Source organism: Microtus ochrogaster, unplaced genomic scaffold (assembly GCF_000317375.1).
Source record: "Microtus ochrogaster isolate Prairie Vole_2 unplaced genomic scaffold, MicOch1.0 UNK1, whole genome shotgun sequence".
Lineage (NCBI taxonomy): Eukaryota > Metazoa > Chordata > Mammalia > Rodentia > Cricetidae > Microtus > Microtus ochrogaster.
The window spans coordinates 1,900,467-1,919,733 of NW_004949099.1; the positions used below are offsets into that span (position 1 = coordinate 1,900,467).

Here is a 19,267-nt window from a genome sequence, read left to right on the forward strand (position 1 = left end):
GTGTGTGTGTGTGTGTGTGTGTGTGTGTGTGTGTGTGTGTGTGTGTGTTGCTTCACTCCGGAGCCCACCCAGCGCTGACAGCTAAAGCTAGTACTGTCAGTCAGCACTGACAGAGAAGCCCCAACCTCCTCCTGCTGTGTCACCTGTAGGTATGTTTCTTGGAAGACCCAGCTGGGCCTGGCAAATCACAGAGCAGGCCAATAAAGAAGGAAAAAAGGAAGGGAGGAGGAAGGGAGGGAAGGAGGGAGGGAGGGAGGGAGGGAGGGAGAGGAAGAGCAAAGTCTGAGGAGTCTTGAGCCATACCCATGGAAGAAGCAACATGGGAAGTTCATAGATGAGGTAAAACGCCTTGGGGAAGCACAGAGATTAAAGTGAGTTAATTTAACTTGTAAAATTGACCGAGCTATTTATAATTAGTGACAAGTCTCTGAGTGGTTATTTGGGAGCAACTGCCAGGAAACTCCACCTACAGACTCGATATTGCTATTCTTGGTTGTCAACTTTGACTGAATCTGGAATTAACTAAAACCCAAGTGGCTGGGCATAGCTCTGGGAGATTATTTTTCTTAATTAAATCACTTGACATGCAAAGATCCACTTCTACTCTGGGTCACACCTTCTACTGGCAGCCTATTTAAGGACATGGAAGAAGGAAGCTTGATCTTTCTGTCTTCTCTCTCTCTCTCTCTCTCTCTCTCTCTGTCTGTCTGTCTCCCTCTGTGGGTCAGGATGTAGTGCTTGGCTACTACTCCAGCACCATCCTTCTTGCCATGATGATAATGGACTAAGCCTCTGAAACCTTAAGTAAGCCCCCAATTAAATGCTTTTTTCATAAGAGTTGCCTTAGTCATGGTGTCTCTTCACATCAATAGAACAATACCAAGACAGAAGCTGGTACCAGGTAGCAGGGTACTGCTGTGAAAGGCCTGACCATGCTGCTTGTTGGTGGAATGTAGACTTAGGGACTTTAGATTAGAAAAGCAGTTTGATAGAGGAGGGTCATCTGTCTATCTGTTGCTTTCATTGGTTAATTAATAAAGAAAACTGCTTGGCCTGATAGGGCAGAATTTAGATAGGTGGAGTAGACCGAACAGAATGCTGGGAAGAAGGGAAGTGAGGCACACACTATAGCTCTCCTCTCCAAGATGGACGCAGGTTAAGATCCTTCCTGGTAAGCCACCACCTCATGGTACTACACAGATTATTAGAAATGGGTTAATCAAGATGTGAGAATTGGCCAGTATGAGGCTAGAGCTAATGGGCCAAGCAGTGTTTAAAAGAATACAGTTTCTGCAGTTTCCATGTAATTATTTTGGGTAAAGCCAGCCTGCAGCCAGGAACTGGGTGGTGGAAAGCAGCCCGCCGCTCCTACTACAGCAGTTAAACATTTTAAGTGGCACTTAATGGGTCATACTAGTAGGAGCCTAGAAGACAGTGGTGCTGAGATAATGTAAGTTATAACAGCTCAGCTCAAGAAGTTTCAGAGGGGAAGAATATTAGTAAGTGGCCTAGAGACCATTCTTGTGATATTTTAGCAAAGAATGTGGCTGGGTTTTTTTGCTCTTGTCCTGAAGATAAATTGAAAGGTTTTAGATTAATGGCTTTAACAGAGGAGACTTTAAGACAACCTAGTATTTATTGACTGTGTCATGTTTTTGCTAGTGGTCACTTTTACTACAAATCTACAATGAAAAGGAGCAAATAAGACAAGAAGAAATATAAAATGCACAATTTGAGGAGAAAAAGAGCTCCAGAAAGTATAATGGAGAAAAATCCAGGGCTCCAGGAGATAAAAAGCTTAAAGAAAAGCCTGGTGCTAAATATAATAAGGAATGGTTCCAATTTGTGAAAAGGAATTTAAAAAGCAGTGAGGGAAGCCATAAAGAGATATGATTTGTGTGTCAACTTGACAAGGGGTGGGACAGAGAGCTGATACAAATGTAACTGAACAAAAGGGACAAGTTCCAGCCTCATAAAGCAGCAGAACGTAGTAGCTTCAGCCACCTGGTCCTGGCTTTAGCATCAAGAACACAAGAAAGGGTTTATGGAATCTCCCTTAAATTAAGGACAATGCTGAGGACAGGCATGTGTCGGGGTGTTCCTGCATGGAGGCCCAAAGAGGCCATTGTGTGAAGCTGCAAAGGTGAAGTCTGAATTGTACTGAAGACCCCAACCTGTTGGAGATGCCAAAGTTATGTGATACCTTCTAAGGAAAGCTCCAGAATGCTGTGGAACCAACCCATGGGAGGGAAGTGTGTTACAGTCAGCAAAGCTGGAAAGAGTTGGAGATGTGAAGAGCACTTTGGCCTAAGAATTTCAAGTTTTCCCTGTTGTTTTTCAGCCTCACTTTGGTTCGGTATTTCCTCACTGTGCTCCCTTTCCTCCCTCTTAGAATGGTAATGTATATTCTATGCCATTGTATGTTGGAAACATATGATCTGCTTTTTTATTTTGATTTTAAATGAAGTTACAATTAGATTGCCACGAGTCACAAAGACTTTGAACTTTGGACTTTTAAACAGTGTTAAGACTATGATAGACTGTGGACTTCTGAAGCTGGACTAAATGTATTTTTTGCATTATGATATGACTGCAAGTCTATGGAGGTCAGGGAATGTGGTGATTTGAATAAGGATGGTCCCATAGGTGCAGATATTTGAATGCTTAGACTCTATTTGAGAAGCAGAGGAGGTATAGCCTTGCTGGAGAAAGTATGCCACTGGGTGATGTGGGAGGTCCTTCTGTATGTGTGTTGCTCTTATTGGTTAATGAAAAAAGCTGCTTTGACCTACAGAAGGACAGAATATAGCCAGTCTGGAAGAGAAATGGAGAGAGAGTAGACAGAGGAAGGGAGATGCCATGTAGCTGCCAAAGGAGGACACACCAGAATCTTACTGGTAGGCCACAGCCTTGTGTCGATACACAGATTAATAGAAATGGGTTAATTTAAGATATAAGAGTTAACTAGAAATATGCCTAAGATATTGGCCAAACAGTATGGTAATTAATATAGTTTCTGTGTGATTATTTGGGTCTGGGCAGCCAGGAAACCAATGCATGGTCTCCGTTTACAGCTGGGGATGGGCTTTGAGGTTTTAAAAGCCCAACCCAGGACCAGTGGTGCTCTCTTTTCATCCTCTCTGTGGATCCAGATGGAGAACTCTCAGAACTCTTAGCTGCTTCTCCAGCACCATGTCTGCCTGCGTGCCACCGTCCTCCCCGTCATGATGATAATGGACTAAATCTCTGAAACTATAAGCAAACCCCCAATTAAATGCCTTCCTTTATATGAGTTACCTTGGTCATGGAGAACTAAAGAGGAGCAAGGGGAGGGGAAAACCATAATCAGGATCTATTTTCAATAAAAGGGAAAAAAGAAATTATGAAGAATAAAGATTCATACCACAGGGAAAGCCTTTAAGAAGAATCAGAACACCAGACATGGTGGCAATCATTTGGGATCCTAGCACATAGGGGTGAGGCAGGAAATGCTCAAGTTCCAGGACAGCCTGACCTACACAGCAAGACTCTTGTTTCTAAAAATCAAGAGCTGGGATGTAGCTCAGTGGTAGGGGACTTGCGTAGTGTACCCAAAGCTGGGGGTCCATCCTCAGAACTAGAAAACCTGGAAAATACCCACAGATGGAATGTCAAATACCAAACAAAAGCCTAAGGTCCCTAAGACCTTATCACTTTAGCTTGATTGACTAAAGGTAAGGTGCATATTCCTGAATCACAGTGCGTAAAGTAAAAAATACGGATGCCACCCATACAGAGATAACTGTTCCAGTGTGTGGCTTCTGCACAGGTGACCGTACAGTCACCGTTCTAGACCAGAGGCATGACTTTGGTGTCCAATGTCCATGTCCCTTCACCATATTGGCCGCATTTCAAGGGCTCAGTGATTGTGTGGCTATGAGTGAGCAGACCTGAAGCCTGGCCTTCACTTCGGACAGTTCCAGGGGTCAAGCTGCAGTGGGCAGCTAAATGCAAACCAAACACCAAATGAAGGCCAGGGACACCCCATGTAGGTACCTGGAGCTGAGGGGCAGGCACCTCTTTAACTGTGTTTTTAACTTATAAAACAGGCATCTGAGGAGGACATGACAGGCACCTGTGGCATATACCCGGTTTCCCCTCCCACCTGGTGCACATGACAAACCATACAGCACACTTCACAGGTGTCTGCAGCACCCTGCCCCCAGTTAGGATGACCAAAAATGCTTCTACCCTTACCAGGTCACCTGCCTGAGACACAGAGCCCCAGAAGGAACACCCTGGTTCTACGTGAAAGAAGGAGAGGCGAGCTCTAAGCTGACATCGCTATCGCTTGAGCCTTGGGACACCCTTCTGGAGTTGACATCATTTTCACTTTATGGAAGGGAAACTGAGCTTCAGACAGGTTAAGTAATCGCCCAAGGTCTCTGAACTCTTACCCTGTAGAGTCAACAACCTGCCCCAGCTGCTCCCTCACCCAGCCCTCCATTCATCACCCCCTCCTTTAACGCAAGAGTTCTCCCACAACCTCAGGATCTTCCAAAAGTTCCCCTGGGGACCAACTGCTATCTGCTATGATGGGATAGAATAGAAACCTCTGGCCTAACCTAAAATGGAAGGTGTTTACCAAACAAAACAGTGTGAGTTTTGGAACAGATAATCTCAGGCTGATTTCACGTTGGAAGCAGCAGGCCCTGGGTCAAGGCCATTCTAACTGACGGCCACCTGCAGTTGCTGTAAGGGTCAGGATTCATCTCCGCTTTCCTGGAACCACCAGCATCCGATATCTGTCCTCCCACTGATCCGTCAGCTCCCTGCCAGCCACTCAGAGTCTCTCTGTTGGCCAATCCTACACTGAACGGTTTACACACATTGTCTGTCTTGACTTGACAGGTGTGTGGGTTGGTGCCATCTCAGAACGAAGCCTGCAGCTCTGCAAAATAGCCAGTGGGGGATGCATACTCCTCCTGGGAGTGAAAACCCAGAAACAGGGTTGGAAAAGGTTTGAAGTTATTTTCTCTAAATAGAAAAGAAAGGTTTGTTTTCCCCATGTTATTCTTTTTTAAAATCACATAATTTAATCTAAAATGTATCCTGGAGGTTGCATCAAAATATATGAATATAATAAACATCTGTTCATTGTTGCCAGAAGGCAGAAGCATAATTTATAAAACATGGAAAATCATACGAGTCAAAACAATGCAATCGTTCCTCCACTACTGACCTGCATTGGCTGCATGGGTTACTTAACACCGTTCGTCCTCGCTAGAAAACAATGGTGATAATGAAAACCCTCTGCCCCCAACACCATCCCAAGCTCACTGGGTGGATGGACAGAAGCTTCTCATGAGAAGTAAATGACGGGACATGATGGTCCCTATAAACCACATCCTTTGGTTCCCTGTACGAGATGCTTCGATAAGGACCTGCAGGAACGCAGTCACTAAAGGCTGGCACCTTATGTACCAAACAAAGCCATGACAGTTACGTCCTCACAAGTTTCCTGTACTTTGGAGTCAAACACTCGCGTTGAAACCCTGGCTCTACACATGTAAGTTGTGTGATGTTGCAGGGTAATAGACTTCCCTGGGCCTGCATTTATTTCTCTGTACAGCTGAGTGGTTCCTGAGGTGACAGTGAGGGGGAAATGAGGGACTGAGCAAGATCTCGGTCTCCACAAGTGTCTCACAGGCGAGCATTCTAAGTACCAGCAAGGAGCGGCATGACGGCCAGCTGGATGGAGAAGATGCTCGGCTTCCAGGCCGCTGCTGCCAGCTTCATGTTTGCTTCCTCCTCTGTCTGATACGTCTTCACTTTCTTTGGGGCTTTCTTCTTCACCTCTGGATCTTTTCCTTTAACTTTAGAACCAAATGAAGTCAATGTTAAGAAGGGATTTACGATGCTTCGATGTATGCATTCACATATGCTGCAGAGACCAGGAAGGTTCTGGAAGCTCCTAGAAATCAGGCCTTACCTTCTGTACTGCTGTCTCTTAGGTGACAAGCTATTGTCAGCTATTGGAAGCTATGGGGTGAAAGTGTCCCCAACCCCTCTGAGAGGAAGGTCACCATGGTAATGACACTGTACTGTGCTCCCACTGCTTAAGTCACTTGAACAGCGCATAGATTGGGCTATGGAGCTGAGCTAAGTTCCAAGCCCGGTTCCACCTTCCTGCAGAAGGGGGGAGGGGCTTCCAATCCTTGATACTCATCTGTCTAATGACAGCGGTATGTTGGGAAGAGTAAAATGCTCAGCTCAGTCAGGCCTGGTGGTGCTGCCTTTAACCCTAGCACAGGAGACAGAGGCAGGTGGACCCACAGAGGTGAGCTTGAAGCCACCCCCGTCTACATAGTGAGTTCCAGGCCAGCCAGGGCTAGATAGTGAGACCTTGCCTTAAAGGGGGGGGGAAAGGGGGAGGGAGGTGCTTAGCTCAAGTTGGTCTCAGGCAACAGCACCATTAGCTGTTATCTTGGGGTTCATGGCAGCCAATGGAAAAGTCTAGAGAGCTCAGGCTAGGGTACACACATGGGACAGTTGATTGGAGTCAGAGGGGGCATCTCAGAACAGCTGGAAAGCAGGGACTTCCGGTAACTGGCAGCAACTGGTCATTTTAAGCAGGTGAAACTGCAGGGCCATCCCATCCCATCTCTGAAACAAACTCCAGAACAAACTTCAGAATCATCAGGCAGGTCTCTTGAGCCCATCTGCACTGGCGTCATACAAGGAAGATTTCCCAGGTGTTAACCACAGTATAAACTAGAAAGAGGCAATGAAATAACTTCCACACAAAGCAAGACACCACAAGTGGAGCCAAAGGATGTCATAAACCATGTCCGGGAAGGTCACCTGGCACTGACATCCATAACTAGCAGATGGTGTGAGGCCGATCATGTAAAGGAGGACCTGTGCAAGCCTCTGAAATGCTGGACAGCCACACGGGAAGCCAAAGGTGTGGAGTCAATGCGGCTGGACACTGGAAGTGGGAGAAGGGAAGACCTTCAGCACAGATCGCTGGGGACAATGAAGCCCCACCTAGATGAGAACAACCAAAACCAGGCACAGACCGCTGTCTTATCCACAAGTCTTCCAAGCAATGAGAACACAGTGGTCACTGCAATGGTGTCAGGGATAGCAAGCCACTTGAGAAATTCTGTGTTCCTTGATAGAATGAGGTGCTGAACAGTGGTCTGTCTATCTGACAGGGTGTGCTGCAAAAGTAAGAATGAAGGTAGTGTCCTTACCTATGTGCACATGAGTAAACCTCAGAAATGAAGCTGTGCACAAAGAGCAAGCTGAAGGCGTCGGAGAGCACTGAGCAATCCCCACATCCCACAGGAATAAGAACACTGTATTATCTGAATGCGTGAGAGTGGATGGGTTGGAGGAAGGAAACAAGAAAGGTCCCTCAAAAAGCAGGATGCCATGAGCATGTATACTGAATCTGTTATCTTTTGTTCCTTAAAAAAGGAAAAGGAGGAGCTAGAGAGATGGCTCCATAGGTGAAGGACTTGTCCCACACGCAAGGGGACCTGAGTTCAAATCTACAGAACTCACACAAAGCCAGACACAGCAGCTGTAGTTCCAGCCCTCCAGGGTGGGATGGGAGAGACAGGAGAAGCCCCAGAAGCCAGCCATGCTGGTGTACGCAGACACAAAGAAAGTAAGAGACCCTGCCTCAAACAAAGTACAAGGCAAGGGCAGACTCTCAGGGTCAACCTTCTGACCTCGAAACGTGTATTGTGCCATTCATGGAACCCTATGTGCACACGTGCACATGTGCACACACACACATACCACACACATAAGTATACACACATAGAAAAAAAACAAGAACTGGTAAAATATCGCAAAATATTGAATCCTAAATTGTGACACATAACTTACATTTTCTGAGAATATTTTTTATGTCTTCATTCAAAAAGGAATGATTGGAAAACTCTCACTAAAATCCTTTAAAAACATTTTCAAAAAAAGAGAACCCTCTGGAGGACTTGAAAGATATTTGAATGTGAGTGTGGGGACCACACCTCAGGGCCTCCAAAGTAGAAGAGAGCTTTATGCTGCTGTCTGTGCCTCCAGCACCCAGACAAGAGCAGGAGGCAGTCTCTGTTGCCCCAGGAACCAGCAGATGACCGGCAGGCGAGGAAGCAGCTGCAGCAGCTGCCCCGGACTAAAGTGGAGCAACCCATCCAGGGAAGACTCAACTTCACTGGACACCTGCCTGATTATCAAAACCACGGTGAGAAAGTTCAGGCTAAGAATGAGCAGGTAGATTGGGCGAAGTCTAAGGTTTCTGTTCCTGCAATAAAACACCCCCAAAAGCAACTTGGTAAGGAAAGGGTTTGTTTGGCTTACAGGCCATAGACCATCATCAGAGAAACCATCAAGAACTCAAGCTGGTGGGAACCTGGAGGCAGGAGCTGAAGTGGAGGCCATGGAGGATGCTGCTTACTGGCTTGCTCTCCTGGCTAGCTCAGCCTGCTTTCTTAAACAGCACAGGACCACCAGCCCAGTGCTGGCACTGCCCCCAGTGGGCTGGGCCATCCCACATCAGTTATTAATCAAGAAAATGCCGCATAGGCGTGCCTACAGGCAAGCTGATGAAGGTGTGTTCTCAGTAAGACTCCTCTTCCCAGATGACTCTAGCTTGTGTCAAGATGAAAAAAAATCTTAACCAGGACAAATGGCTTCTGAGGATTCTTGTTGCTCTGCAGGCAAAGAGACAGCCTATGACATAAGATGTTGTGCCCTTCATCTCCCCAAGGAGCAAACGGTTTTTCTATATAGTTTTTCTATAACCCCAACAACCTGGAGTCTACCCACAAACATGGTACTACCATGCCATGTTCCAATTGTTCATTGGGAAGTTTGCTTTAGAGAGTAGACATTTTCATGTCTACATTCCCTCAACTCATAGACCAGGAATCTAAAACTACTGTGGAGTGGAAAGGAATAAAACTCTGTGGGTGAGTGAATGGACGGATGGATGGATGGATGGATGGATGGATGGATGGATGGATGGATGGATGGATGGACAGACAGGCAAGTGGATGAATGGATGGATGGGTGGGTGGGTGGATGGATGGGTAGATGGATGGATGGATGGATGGATGGATGGATGGATGGATGGATAGAAGGGCAAGTGAAAGTGTATATAACACAGTATAGTATAGTATAGTATAGTATAGTATAGTATAGTATAGTATAGTATAGTCAGATGCCAAACAATCTTATTCAAATACCTTAAATTTAAATATTTCATAACTTTTCAAATCTAATGTTATAAAACATCAAAATCCCATCACAACTTACATTGAGACTTTTGCTTTTCTATCATGTTTGTTAAGCTGCCCAATGATGCTCTCTCGATGATTTCACTGATCTCCATCATGGTTGTTCCAGCCAAAGAAACAGTTGTTTTCACAGTGCCCCGTCTAGAAAATGCTCACAGAGACAGGACAGTGAAGAGAAGCATACAGGCACCATGTCTCGAGAATCTGCTCACTGGGCCTTCCATACTTCTTAAAAGTATGTGCACGTGAATGGCCTAGGGATTTTGTCAAATGTGGATGATGTCTCAGGAGCCTGGGGCAGCCTGGGACTCATTAAGTCCACCAGTCTCTCTAGTAACAGTGATCAATGGGCCACACTTGTATGACCAGAGCTCAAACCAACTAGAAAATGTAAAGAAAAATAATATATTCTCAAAGCATCTAAAACTATGAAACATCTAAGAACTCTCAAGAATTATCCACCGCATCTATGGGAAGTGGATATGAACTCCACTAAAGTCTATAAAGAGGGTGCACGTTTAAGTAAAAGGATATGCCATGATCATGGGTGGGGCAACATCAAATAAACATCATTTTTCTCAAATTAATATGAAAATTCAATGAAAAACAATATTTAAAAGCCAAAAGTGTTAGCTAGACATGACTGCATGCACCTTCAGACCCACACTCAAGAGGTTTAGGCAGGAGATTGGCTTGATCTTGAGAGTATGAACCTAGCCTGAGCAAAAGAGATTGTTGCCAAAGAAGACAGAGCAGAGGAAGCCAACGCTGCCTACTGTGTGTGGTCCTGGATCTACTCATAGCACCACAGACCCACAGCTGGGTTTCTATTCTCCACCCGGCTTCTCCGGAACCAGCTTGACTATCTGAGGACCCAGGACGGCGACTTTCTGAAAGCCCTAGCCGAAACTCCACAGACTGAGACTGCAGGCTGAAACCCTGTCCCCAAACTAGCTTTCTGACTAAACTCACTGGAGGCTCTTGTTGCCTTGTGCGAGAGTGGGGAGTGACGGTCCAATCTGACCAGCTAACATGGAGGGTCCGTCTCTGAAAAACACTCCTGCCGAGAGGTGGTGGGTGCCGATCTGGGGCACCTGGCAGCACCAACTTCCTTTCCTTCTCAGGTCTTTCACTTTCCCTTGGTTGCTTCACCTCCACCTTAACCAAAACCAGCAAAAAAGTGTCTAATGACCCAGAGCAGGGCCAGTGAGGAGGGGCCTTACTCTGACACCAAGTAAGCAACTCTCCTTACCGAGATGCAGGAGGGTCCTCCATCTTGAGGGATTTTTCATATTCGTCACCATTCTTAGCAGGGGGTTCAGGCTCTGCTTGATGAGAAGCAAACATTACCAAGAGGCTCCAAGCTTCACTCCGTGCTGGTCCCAGCAAATGATGTCCCTGCTCATTTCAGGGACACATCTGCTGGTGGAGGCCTAACACAGCAGCCCTCAGAAAGCAGGGCGTCTTCATGAATGAAGGACACACACCAGATGAATTCCCATTATTGGGCAAAGGAAGGTGTGTGGAGCCCGACCCGCCGAGAAGAAGCCAGGCCTCCTCTAGGTGAAAGTGTCCGCTTCAGCTGCTTAGCAGAACACTGTGGAATAGTCGCAAGTTCCCAGCTCTAGGGAAGGGTCAGCTAAACTACCGTCCTTGCAGATAAAATACTGTATAATATAATACGACACAGCCACCACAAACAGACTTTAAGTTTACAGACAGACTTTAAGGACATAGGGGCTTCTTGTGATAACATACAAACCCTCTGAAGACAGAAGTGCTATGTGTATCTTGGGTAAACCCACATGCTAAAAACAAAAACAAAATGAGCCTAAGACAAAAAGAAACGTAATGGTTTTGATGGTTGATTCTTCTCCCCTGCCCTGCCCTGTCTTCTCTCCCCCTTCTCTTTCCCTCTTTTGAGAAACGGAATGGAACACAACAACCAAAACACCTCATCAGCTACAATCGGTGATGGCATCGTAGATTTCTTTCCCACTTTTTTATACTTTTCTATAGTGACTGGATTTTCTCTTAAAATTAACTTCCAGAGCCCAAAAATGTCTTATTGTGTTTTCTTTTGTTTTGAAGTTGTGAAAAAATATCCATTAAATCAGCTGCATGCTGGCTCATGGTTGCAATTCCAACATGCAGGAGGCTAAGACTTCACATTCAAGGACAGCCTGGCCTACTGGCCTGCATAGCAAGTTCTAAGCCAGGTTTGTAAGACCCTGGCTCAAAAAATCAAAAGAGGGAAAGAGAAGGGGGAGAGAAGACAGGGCAGGGCAAGGGAGAAGGATCAACCATCAAAATCAAGCCGCCCAGGGGCACGGGAACAGTGACTGGACGGACCATGGATGCATACTGGCCTGTCTCCTAGCACAGTGCTGAACTCAGGTGTCCATGGCCATCACTCCTCACCTTGTAGAGGCTTCAAGTATTTTTCTGCCTTTTCCTGGTCACCTGGTGAATTCACCTCTCTCGACTCCTCGGGGACAACGCTGGGTTTTTCCCTGGTAATTGCCGACAACCTTTTCTGACTTAAAACCAAAAGTTTCACTTCCTCTGGAATGAGAAAATGGATACGTCAAAAAATGCCTACTGGACACCTACCACACCCAGTCTTCTGGCACCTCCAGTGGACAAACGCAGAGGACAGAGGATAAGCTATGTACATTGCTACCAAATACTAGGAGGCGCAGCCACACAGCTGTTAGGGCCAAGTGCTTGTACCTCAGATTCCCCTAAGCACCTGTGCGTGCGATGTCACTGGATCTCCTCATTCACTGCAAGGAAGGAGATGCCATGTCCCTCGTCCATATGTGAAGAAGCTAATTCTTAGGTAACTTTTCCACACCAGAGTCCTGAGAACAGAGGTTCTCACCCTGTGGTCCCCACCATATCAGATACCCTGCATCTCAGATGTTTGCGTTATGATTCATAACAGCAGCAAAATTAGAGTTAAGAAGTAGCAACAAGATAATTTTATAGTTGGAAGTCATCACATGAAGAACCGTCTTAAAGTACTGACGCATTAGGAAGGTTGAGAACCACTGCACTAGAAGAACCAGGCCTGCAAGCACTCGTTGCTCCAAGCCAGGGAGCCGCACCCCAGGTCAGTCCCTCTCAGCGTGGAGACTCCCACTCATGACAGTGTCAAGCACTCCATGAATACGCTGTGAATGTGTGAGGGGGGGAGTCGCACCCCCAAACCAGTCCCTCTCAGCATGGAGACTCCCACTAGTGTCAAGCTGTGAACGTATGGGGGGAGCCGCACCCCCAGGCCAGTCCCTCTCAGCGTGGAGACTCCCACTCATGACAGTGTCAAGCACTCCATGAATACGCTGTGAATGTGTGAGGGGGAGAGTCGCACACCCAAGCCAGTCTCTCAGCGTGGAGACTCCCACTAGTGTCAAGCACTCCATGAATATGCTGTGAATGTGTAAGGAGATAAAGTGAAGACGATCATGGGAACTTCCAGAAAGAGGTGAAAAGGACATTAAATTTGACTCATTGGTGGAAGGCAAATCAAAGTTTTGGAGAAAGCAATGGGATAGAGAGGCCCCTGCGATGTAGCCAGCTGCCAGAAGGAAGCCCTGTGAGGAGCCAGTGTCCTGAGTAAAGGGGGGGGGGCTCCCACAAAAAAAAATGGAACCTGAGGAAGCAAGTCCTAAAAGACCTTCAATGAAACACAAGGGTCAACTGGACACTGGCCCCAGTGGCAGGAGGGAGGAGACCAGGGTGGGGAGAAAGACGCTGCGAGAGTGGGATTGATGCAGACAGACACACAGGACAGGGCTCCAGAGAGCCTCCGTCAAGGAGGAAGCAGGTGCTGGGAGAGGGTCAAGAACATGGCATAGGAGAAGCACCGCAGCGTCTGTGGGTTTCAAGAATTGTGCAGAGAGCACCGAACATCCAAGGAGCTGAGCATGTGGAAACACAAAGGAAGCTAGACCACAGCCTCCCGTTAAGACCACTGACCTCCAGCACGTGATCTGCCAAACAAATGTCCTTCTGCAATACAGAACAGAACTCTTAGGGTGTTTCTTTTTTTTTTATTTTCCTTTCTTTTTTTATCAATTTTTATTGCGCTCTACATTTTTCTCTCTGCTCCCCTCCCTGCCGCTCCCCTCCCCTTCAGCCCTCTCCCATGGTCCCCATGCTCCCAATTTACTTAGGAGATCTTGCCTTTTCCACTTCCCATGTAGATTAGATCCAGGTATGTCTCTCTTAGGGTCTTCATTGTTGTCTAGGTTCTCTGGGATTGTGAACTGTAGGCTGGCTTTCTTTGCTTTATGTCTAAAAGCCACTTATGAGTGAGTACATATGATATTTGTCTTTCTGGGTCTGAGTTATCTCACTCAATATGATGTTTTCTAGCTCCATCCATTTGCCTACAAAATTCAAGATGTCATTTTTTTTCTGCTGTGTAGTACTCCATTGTGTAAATGTACCACAATTTCCTTATCCATTCTTCAGTCAAGGGGTATTTAGGTTGTTTCCAGGTTCTGGCTATGATAAACAATGCTGCTATGAACATAGTTGAGCACATGTCCTTGTGGCACGATTGAGCATCCTTTGGATATATACCCAAAAGTGGTATTGCTGGGTCTTGAGGAAGGTTGTTTCCTAGTTTTCTGAGAAAATGCCACACTGACATCCAAAGGGGCTGTACCAGCTTGCATTCCCACCAGCAATGCAGAAGTGTTCCCTTTACCCCCACAATCCCTTCAGCATAAGTTGTCATCAGTGGTTTTGGTCTTGGTCATTCTTACAGGTGTAAGATGGAATCTCAGAGTTGTTTTGATTTGTTTTTTTTCTGATGGCTAAGGATATTGAGCATTTCCTTAAGTGTATTTCAGCCATTTTAGATTCCTCTGTTGAGAGTTCTCTGTTTAGGTCTGTACTCCAGTTTTTTATTGGATTATTTGTTCTTTTGATGACCAATTTCTTGAGTTCTTTGTATATTTTGGAGATCAGCCCTCTGTCTGATGTGGGGTTGGTGAAGATCTTTTCCCATTTTGGAGGCTGCTGTTTTATCTTGTTGACTGTGTCCTTTGCTTTACAGAAGCTTCTCAGTTTTAGGAGGTCCCATTTATTATTTGTTTCTCTCAGTATCTGTGCTACTGGGGTTATATTTAGGAAATGGTCTCCTGTGCCAATGCGTTCAATTGTACTTCTCACTTTCTCTTCTATGAGGTTCAGTGTAGCTGGCTTTATGTTGAGGTCTTTGATCCATTTGGAGTTGAGTTTTGTGCATGGTGATAGATATGGATCTATTTTCACTTATCTACATGTTGATATCCAGTTATTCCAGCATCATTTGTTAAATATGTTTTATTTTTTCCATTTTGTGATGTGTGGGTTAGTATCTGGGTCTTCTATTCAGTTCCATTGGTCCTCCTGTCGGTTTTTATGCCAATACCAGGCTGTTTTCAGTACTGTAGCTCTGTAGTAGAGTTTGAAGTCAGGGGTTGTAATGCCTCCAGAAGTTCCTCTATTGTACAGTATTATTTTGGTCCTGCATTTTTTGCTTTTCTATATGAAGTTGAGTATTGTTCTTTAGAGTTCTGTGAATAATTTTGCTGGGATTTTTATAGGCATTGCATTGAATCTGTAAATTGCTTTTGTTTAGATTGCCATTTTTACTATGTTAATTCTACCTACCCAAGAGCATGGGAGATCTTTCCATTTTTCTACAATTTCTTTCTTCAAAGATTTAAAATTTTTGTCATACAAGCCTTCCACTTGTTTTGTTAGAGTTATTCCAAAATATTTTATTTATTTATTTGTGGCTATTGTGAAAGGTGATATTTCTCTGATTTCTTTCTCAGCCCATTTATCATCTGTGTGCAGGAGGGCTACCGATTTTTTTTTAGTTAATCTTGTCTTCTGCTACATTACTAAAAGTGTTGATGAGTTGTAGAAGTTCCTTGGTAGAATTTTTGGGGTCACTTATGTAAACTATAGTAACATCATCAGCAAACAGTGAGAGTTTGACTTCTTATCTGATTTGTATCCCCTTGATCTCCGTTTGGTGTCTTATTGCTCTAGCTATTGAATACATATGGAGAAAGTGGACAACCTTGTCTTGTTCCTGATTTCAGTGGGATTGCTGTGAGTTTCTCTCCATTTAGTTTGACGTTGGCTGTTAGCTTGCTGTATATTGCCTTTATTATGTTTAGGTATGTTCCTTTTATTCCTTCTCTCCAAGACCTTTATCATGAAGGAATATTGTATTTTGTCAAAGACTTTTTCAGCATCTCATGAGATGATCATGTGGTTTTATTTTTCAGTTTGTTTATATGTTACAGTGACAGGTTTTCATATGTTGAACCATCCCTGCATCTCTGGGATGAAGCCGACTTGATCATGGCAGATGTTTTTCTAATGTGTTTTTTGACTCAATGAAGTATATCTCTTGAGCTGTATCTGAGGTCATCTTTGCAGCCACTCACATTCATGTTCACATGGGTTGAGAGCTGGGATTTATCAGTTCCCAATGTTACCACAACATTGCCTGCTTTCCTGCCACCTTGGCACCTCAGGATTCCACAGTCAGGTACCCCATGACTTCCAGTGTGATTGCTGGAGTGAACCATGGCTGTGGGGTTTGCTCCCACTGCACTCTCAGTAGTGTGACAACCTGGCAGCCACGCAGGAGGAAAGTGAGTGAGATACATTCTCAAGCATGGTGCCATTTAGCATAAAGGTTAAGGATTGAAATTTTCTGCCAGCTAAAATTCCAGCATCTGTCTCTCCTCTTGGGGTGTCTCTATCCTCACAAGAAGTAAGGTATCCACTAGGTATCTTTAAAGACAGATCCACAGGGCGGCTATGAATAATGACCATCTCCAGACAGACACTGTATGATTTTACTTTTTCCTCCTTTTTTGTAGACATTTCTAACTTTTTTTTTCAATCTAGTGAATATATACTGTTCCTTTAATGGAAAAAATGTATTTAAAATAAGAGGCGGAGACACCAGGATTGAGACAGAGCACAGGGAAAAGATCTTGCTGTAGCTCCAAGCACCCTAGGCGAGGCCATAGGCCTCCCTGCAGAGCCCAGCATTGGTGAGGCTGCGACCAAGGGAATGACAGTTCCAGGTCATCTGGGCAGGTTAGTAATATCCTATCTCAAGGTAAACTTGGGAGAGGGCCATGAAAAAAGGCTAGAGTGGTAGCTCAGAAGTAGAGCATTTGCCTAGCACGTACAAGACCCTGGAATCCACTCCCAGCTCCTCCCCGAGAGCCCTCTGGAATGGGCTACATACAGACAGACATGAGCGTGTTGTCCTGGAGGGGTAGCATTTGTGCATACGGATTTGTGTTTGGAGGGGTGAGAGTCCGTGCAGAGGCCAGAGGTTGAAGTTGAGTGCCTTCCTCAATCCCACTCTACCTTAGTTTTTGAGACAGTTTCTCATTAAACCTGAAACTCACCAGTTTGGCCAGGCTGGTGGTCACCAGTTCCAGGGTCCCTTATCTCTACCTCCCCAAAACTACGGTTCCAGGTGCACATGGCCACATCCTTCTCCTTCTCATGAGATTCTTCTCATGGGTTCTCCTATGGTTACTTACAGGTGCACTCGCCACATCAGTGTCCTTCCTGTGAGACTCAGACAGTCAGATTTGGGTTCTCACATTTGTATAGCAGAGACTTACCAACTGAGCCACCACCCCAGCTGGAAGAGGTAAAATTCTTAAGTCTCTTTCTTTTCCTGGAAGTAGAGACAGAACCCGGAAACTCATACATGCAACACGTGCCCGTTCCCACTAAACTGTACACACAAGAGAAACCCTTCTTTTGTTTCTTGGTATCCCTGTTTAACTTTGAGTAAACATACAATATCAGTTTGGGGAGACAGGCTAGTGATGGTAACTCACCTCAGAGATGCCGTGGAAGCAAAGGTAAGGGAGGCACATAGACATGGCCCAAGTGCACAGACATGCCACGACTGCCCAGGTGTGTCCTGGGCAGATGACACACAGAGAGCACTGGATGTTCCAGGTTAATGATGAGGCCACAAAGAGCATTGGCTTTTACTCTGATATTACAGATTCAAAATCCCCTATCTTAAATGCTTGGAATTTAGAACTCTTTTCTGATTCTGGAATATTCTCATATACAAATGAAGTGCCCTAGGGAAAGCCACCCAGCTCTAAATAGGAGATTCCTCCATGCTGTATGAACTGAACACTCAATTTGTTGTCTGGAGGGGACATTACAAGGTACTTTGATGAGCCTTTGTTTTGACCACGATCTGTCACGTGACTTCAGCTGCGGAATTTCCCACTTAAGCTACCGTGGTAACGCTCAAAAAGTACCAAACCTGACATCACTTCAGACTTAAGATTTCTGGGCTAGATATGTCCAACCTGTGGTGAGAAAACACAAGTTGCCAGAAATGCTTAAGATACAAGCGAAGCACCTGACTTACCGAAAGATTCTGGGTCTTCCGTGTAAGCGGCTGTCTTCAGTCGGTGGTATCTGACCTTCTTAGAGACTTTGTCCTTGGTGTCCCAGAGCTTCAAGGTGATTTTGTGGAAGTTTATTTTCTTTAATAATTCCTTCGTCATGTTGACATTGAAAGTCTGGCTCCAAGACACCCAAATTTTGTCATCTTCTCGCCATGGCTTCACAGTCTGTATAAACATGATTCAGAGACTGGGAAGTGAAAGACCAACCTACAGACTAGGCTCTTCCCACAGCCTACCCCCAGCAACAACATAGCAGATATGACACCCTCTCTCCTAGCTCCAAATCCCAGGGAAGTAGGTTCCTGTGTACTGGACCCAGTCAAGGTCACCAGTTCCTTGAAAATTAAAATCTAAGCAAATGCATGCATAGTGTCCCTGGTGGTTACTTCCCAGTGATGACTCCCAAGCCATTGCAGGAGTTTCCATGTGTGCATGCATGTTGAAATAGTCCTTGCACATGAACATTCTCACACATGTGTACATATACACATACTAAGAATGCTCAGTACTTAAAAAATAAAATAAAAGGGCTGGAGAGATGGCTCAGAGGTTAAGTGCTCTGACTGCTCTTCCAGAGGTCCTGAGTTCAATTCCCAGCGACCACATGGTGGCTCACAACCATCTGTGATGAGATCTGGCGCCCTCTTCTGGCCTGCAAGCATACATGGGAAGAATGTTGTATACATAATAAATAAATAAATCTTTAAAAAATAAAATAAAACATTCAAGAAACATTCAAGAAAGTACAGGGTAAAGCCATCTAAAGAAGCCGTCCATTCTGCATCTCACTCATGAGATTACCCATAATCCCACATATCTAGAAAGCTCCAATATTGAGTCTGCTGCATGTCAGCCGGGCATCCTCTGCATCCTCAGTGTGACATTCCATGAAAATATAAACACACGTACACACCATAAACACACACATACACACACCACACACACACATACACACACAAATACACACACCACACACATACACACACACACTAACACCACCCACCTTTATTCCTGACTCCAGAAACACTTTGGCCACGCCAGGAAACACCACAACATCAACTTTTTTGGGTTCTATATCATCGGGCAGGAAAAAATACTCAATGTGGTAGAATCGACGAGCCTTGGCAGCAGCCCGGCTGTCTGGTTTAGGGGTTTTCTTTTTCTCTGCAAAACCTGCAGATTTTACCTTTTGACCTAGAAGACACAAGTTTCAGGAGCCTTGTTCTAACCTTTGGGGAATAATAAGCTCCCCAAAGGAAAGAAACATGGCTGTAGTTTGGGAATGACTCCAGCTGTCCATGTGCTCCTGGTCAGTGTTGTTATCGGGAAGTAAGAGCTGGGCTTCCAGCCAGCCTATCTCAATCATGAGGTTTCAGGCCAAGTGAGAGTTTCAAAATATAAGGCAAACATCCTGAGGAACAACACGCAAGGCTGGCCTTTGGCTTCTACATATACATGGACACACATGCACACAGCATGTGCACACAGAGAAAGAGA

At 45.2% G+C, this 19,267-nt stretch overlaps 1 protein-coding gene across 1 annotated transcript in view; it reads right to left on the minus strand.

The window, feature by feature from the left end:
• Kiaa1257 (KIAA1257 ortholog) overlaps window positions 1-19,267 on the minus strand; it is a 65,564-nt gene that overhangs the window by 43,314 nt on the left and 2,983 nt on the right. Inside the window, exons 2-7 of the mRNA XM_026788283.1 lie at window positions 18,774-18,964; window positions 17,722-17,935; window positions 11,705-11,855; window positions 10,543-10,647; window positions 9,310-9,431; window positions 5,706-5,855 (exon numbers count right to left, since the gene is read on the minus strand). Coding sequence (XP_026644084.1) covers window positions 5,706-5,855; window positions 9,310-9,431; window positions 10,543-10,647; window positions 11,705-11,855; window positions 17,722-17,935; window positions 18,774-18,964 — 933 coding nt within the window. The remainder of the gene's footprint in view (window positions 1-5,705; window positions 5,856-9,309; window positions 9,432-10,542; window positions 10,648-11,704; window positions 11,856-17,721; window positions 17,936-18,773; window positions 18,965-19,267) is intronic.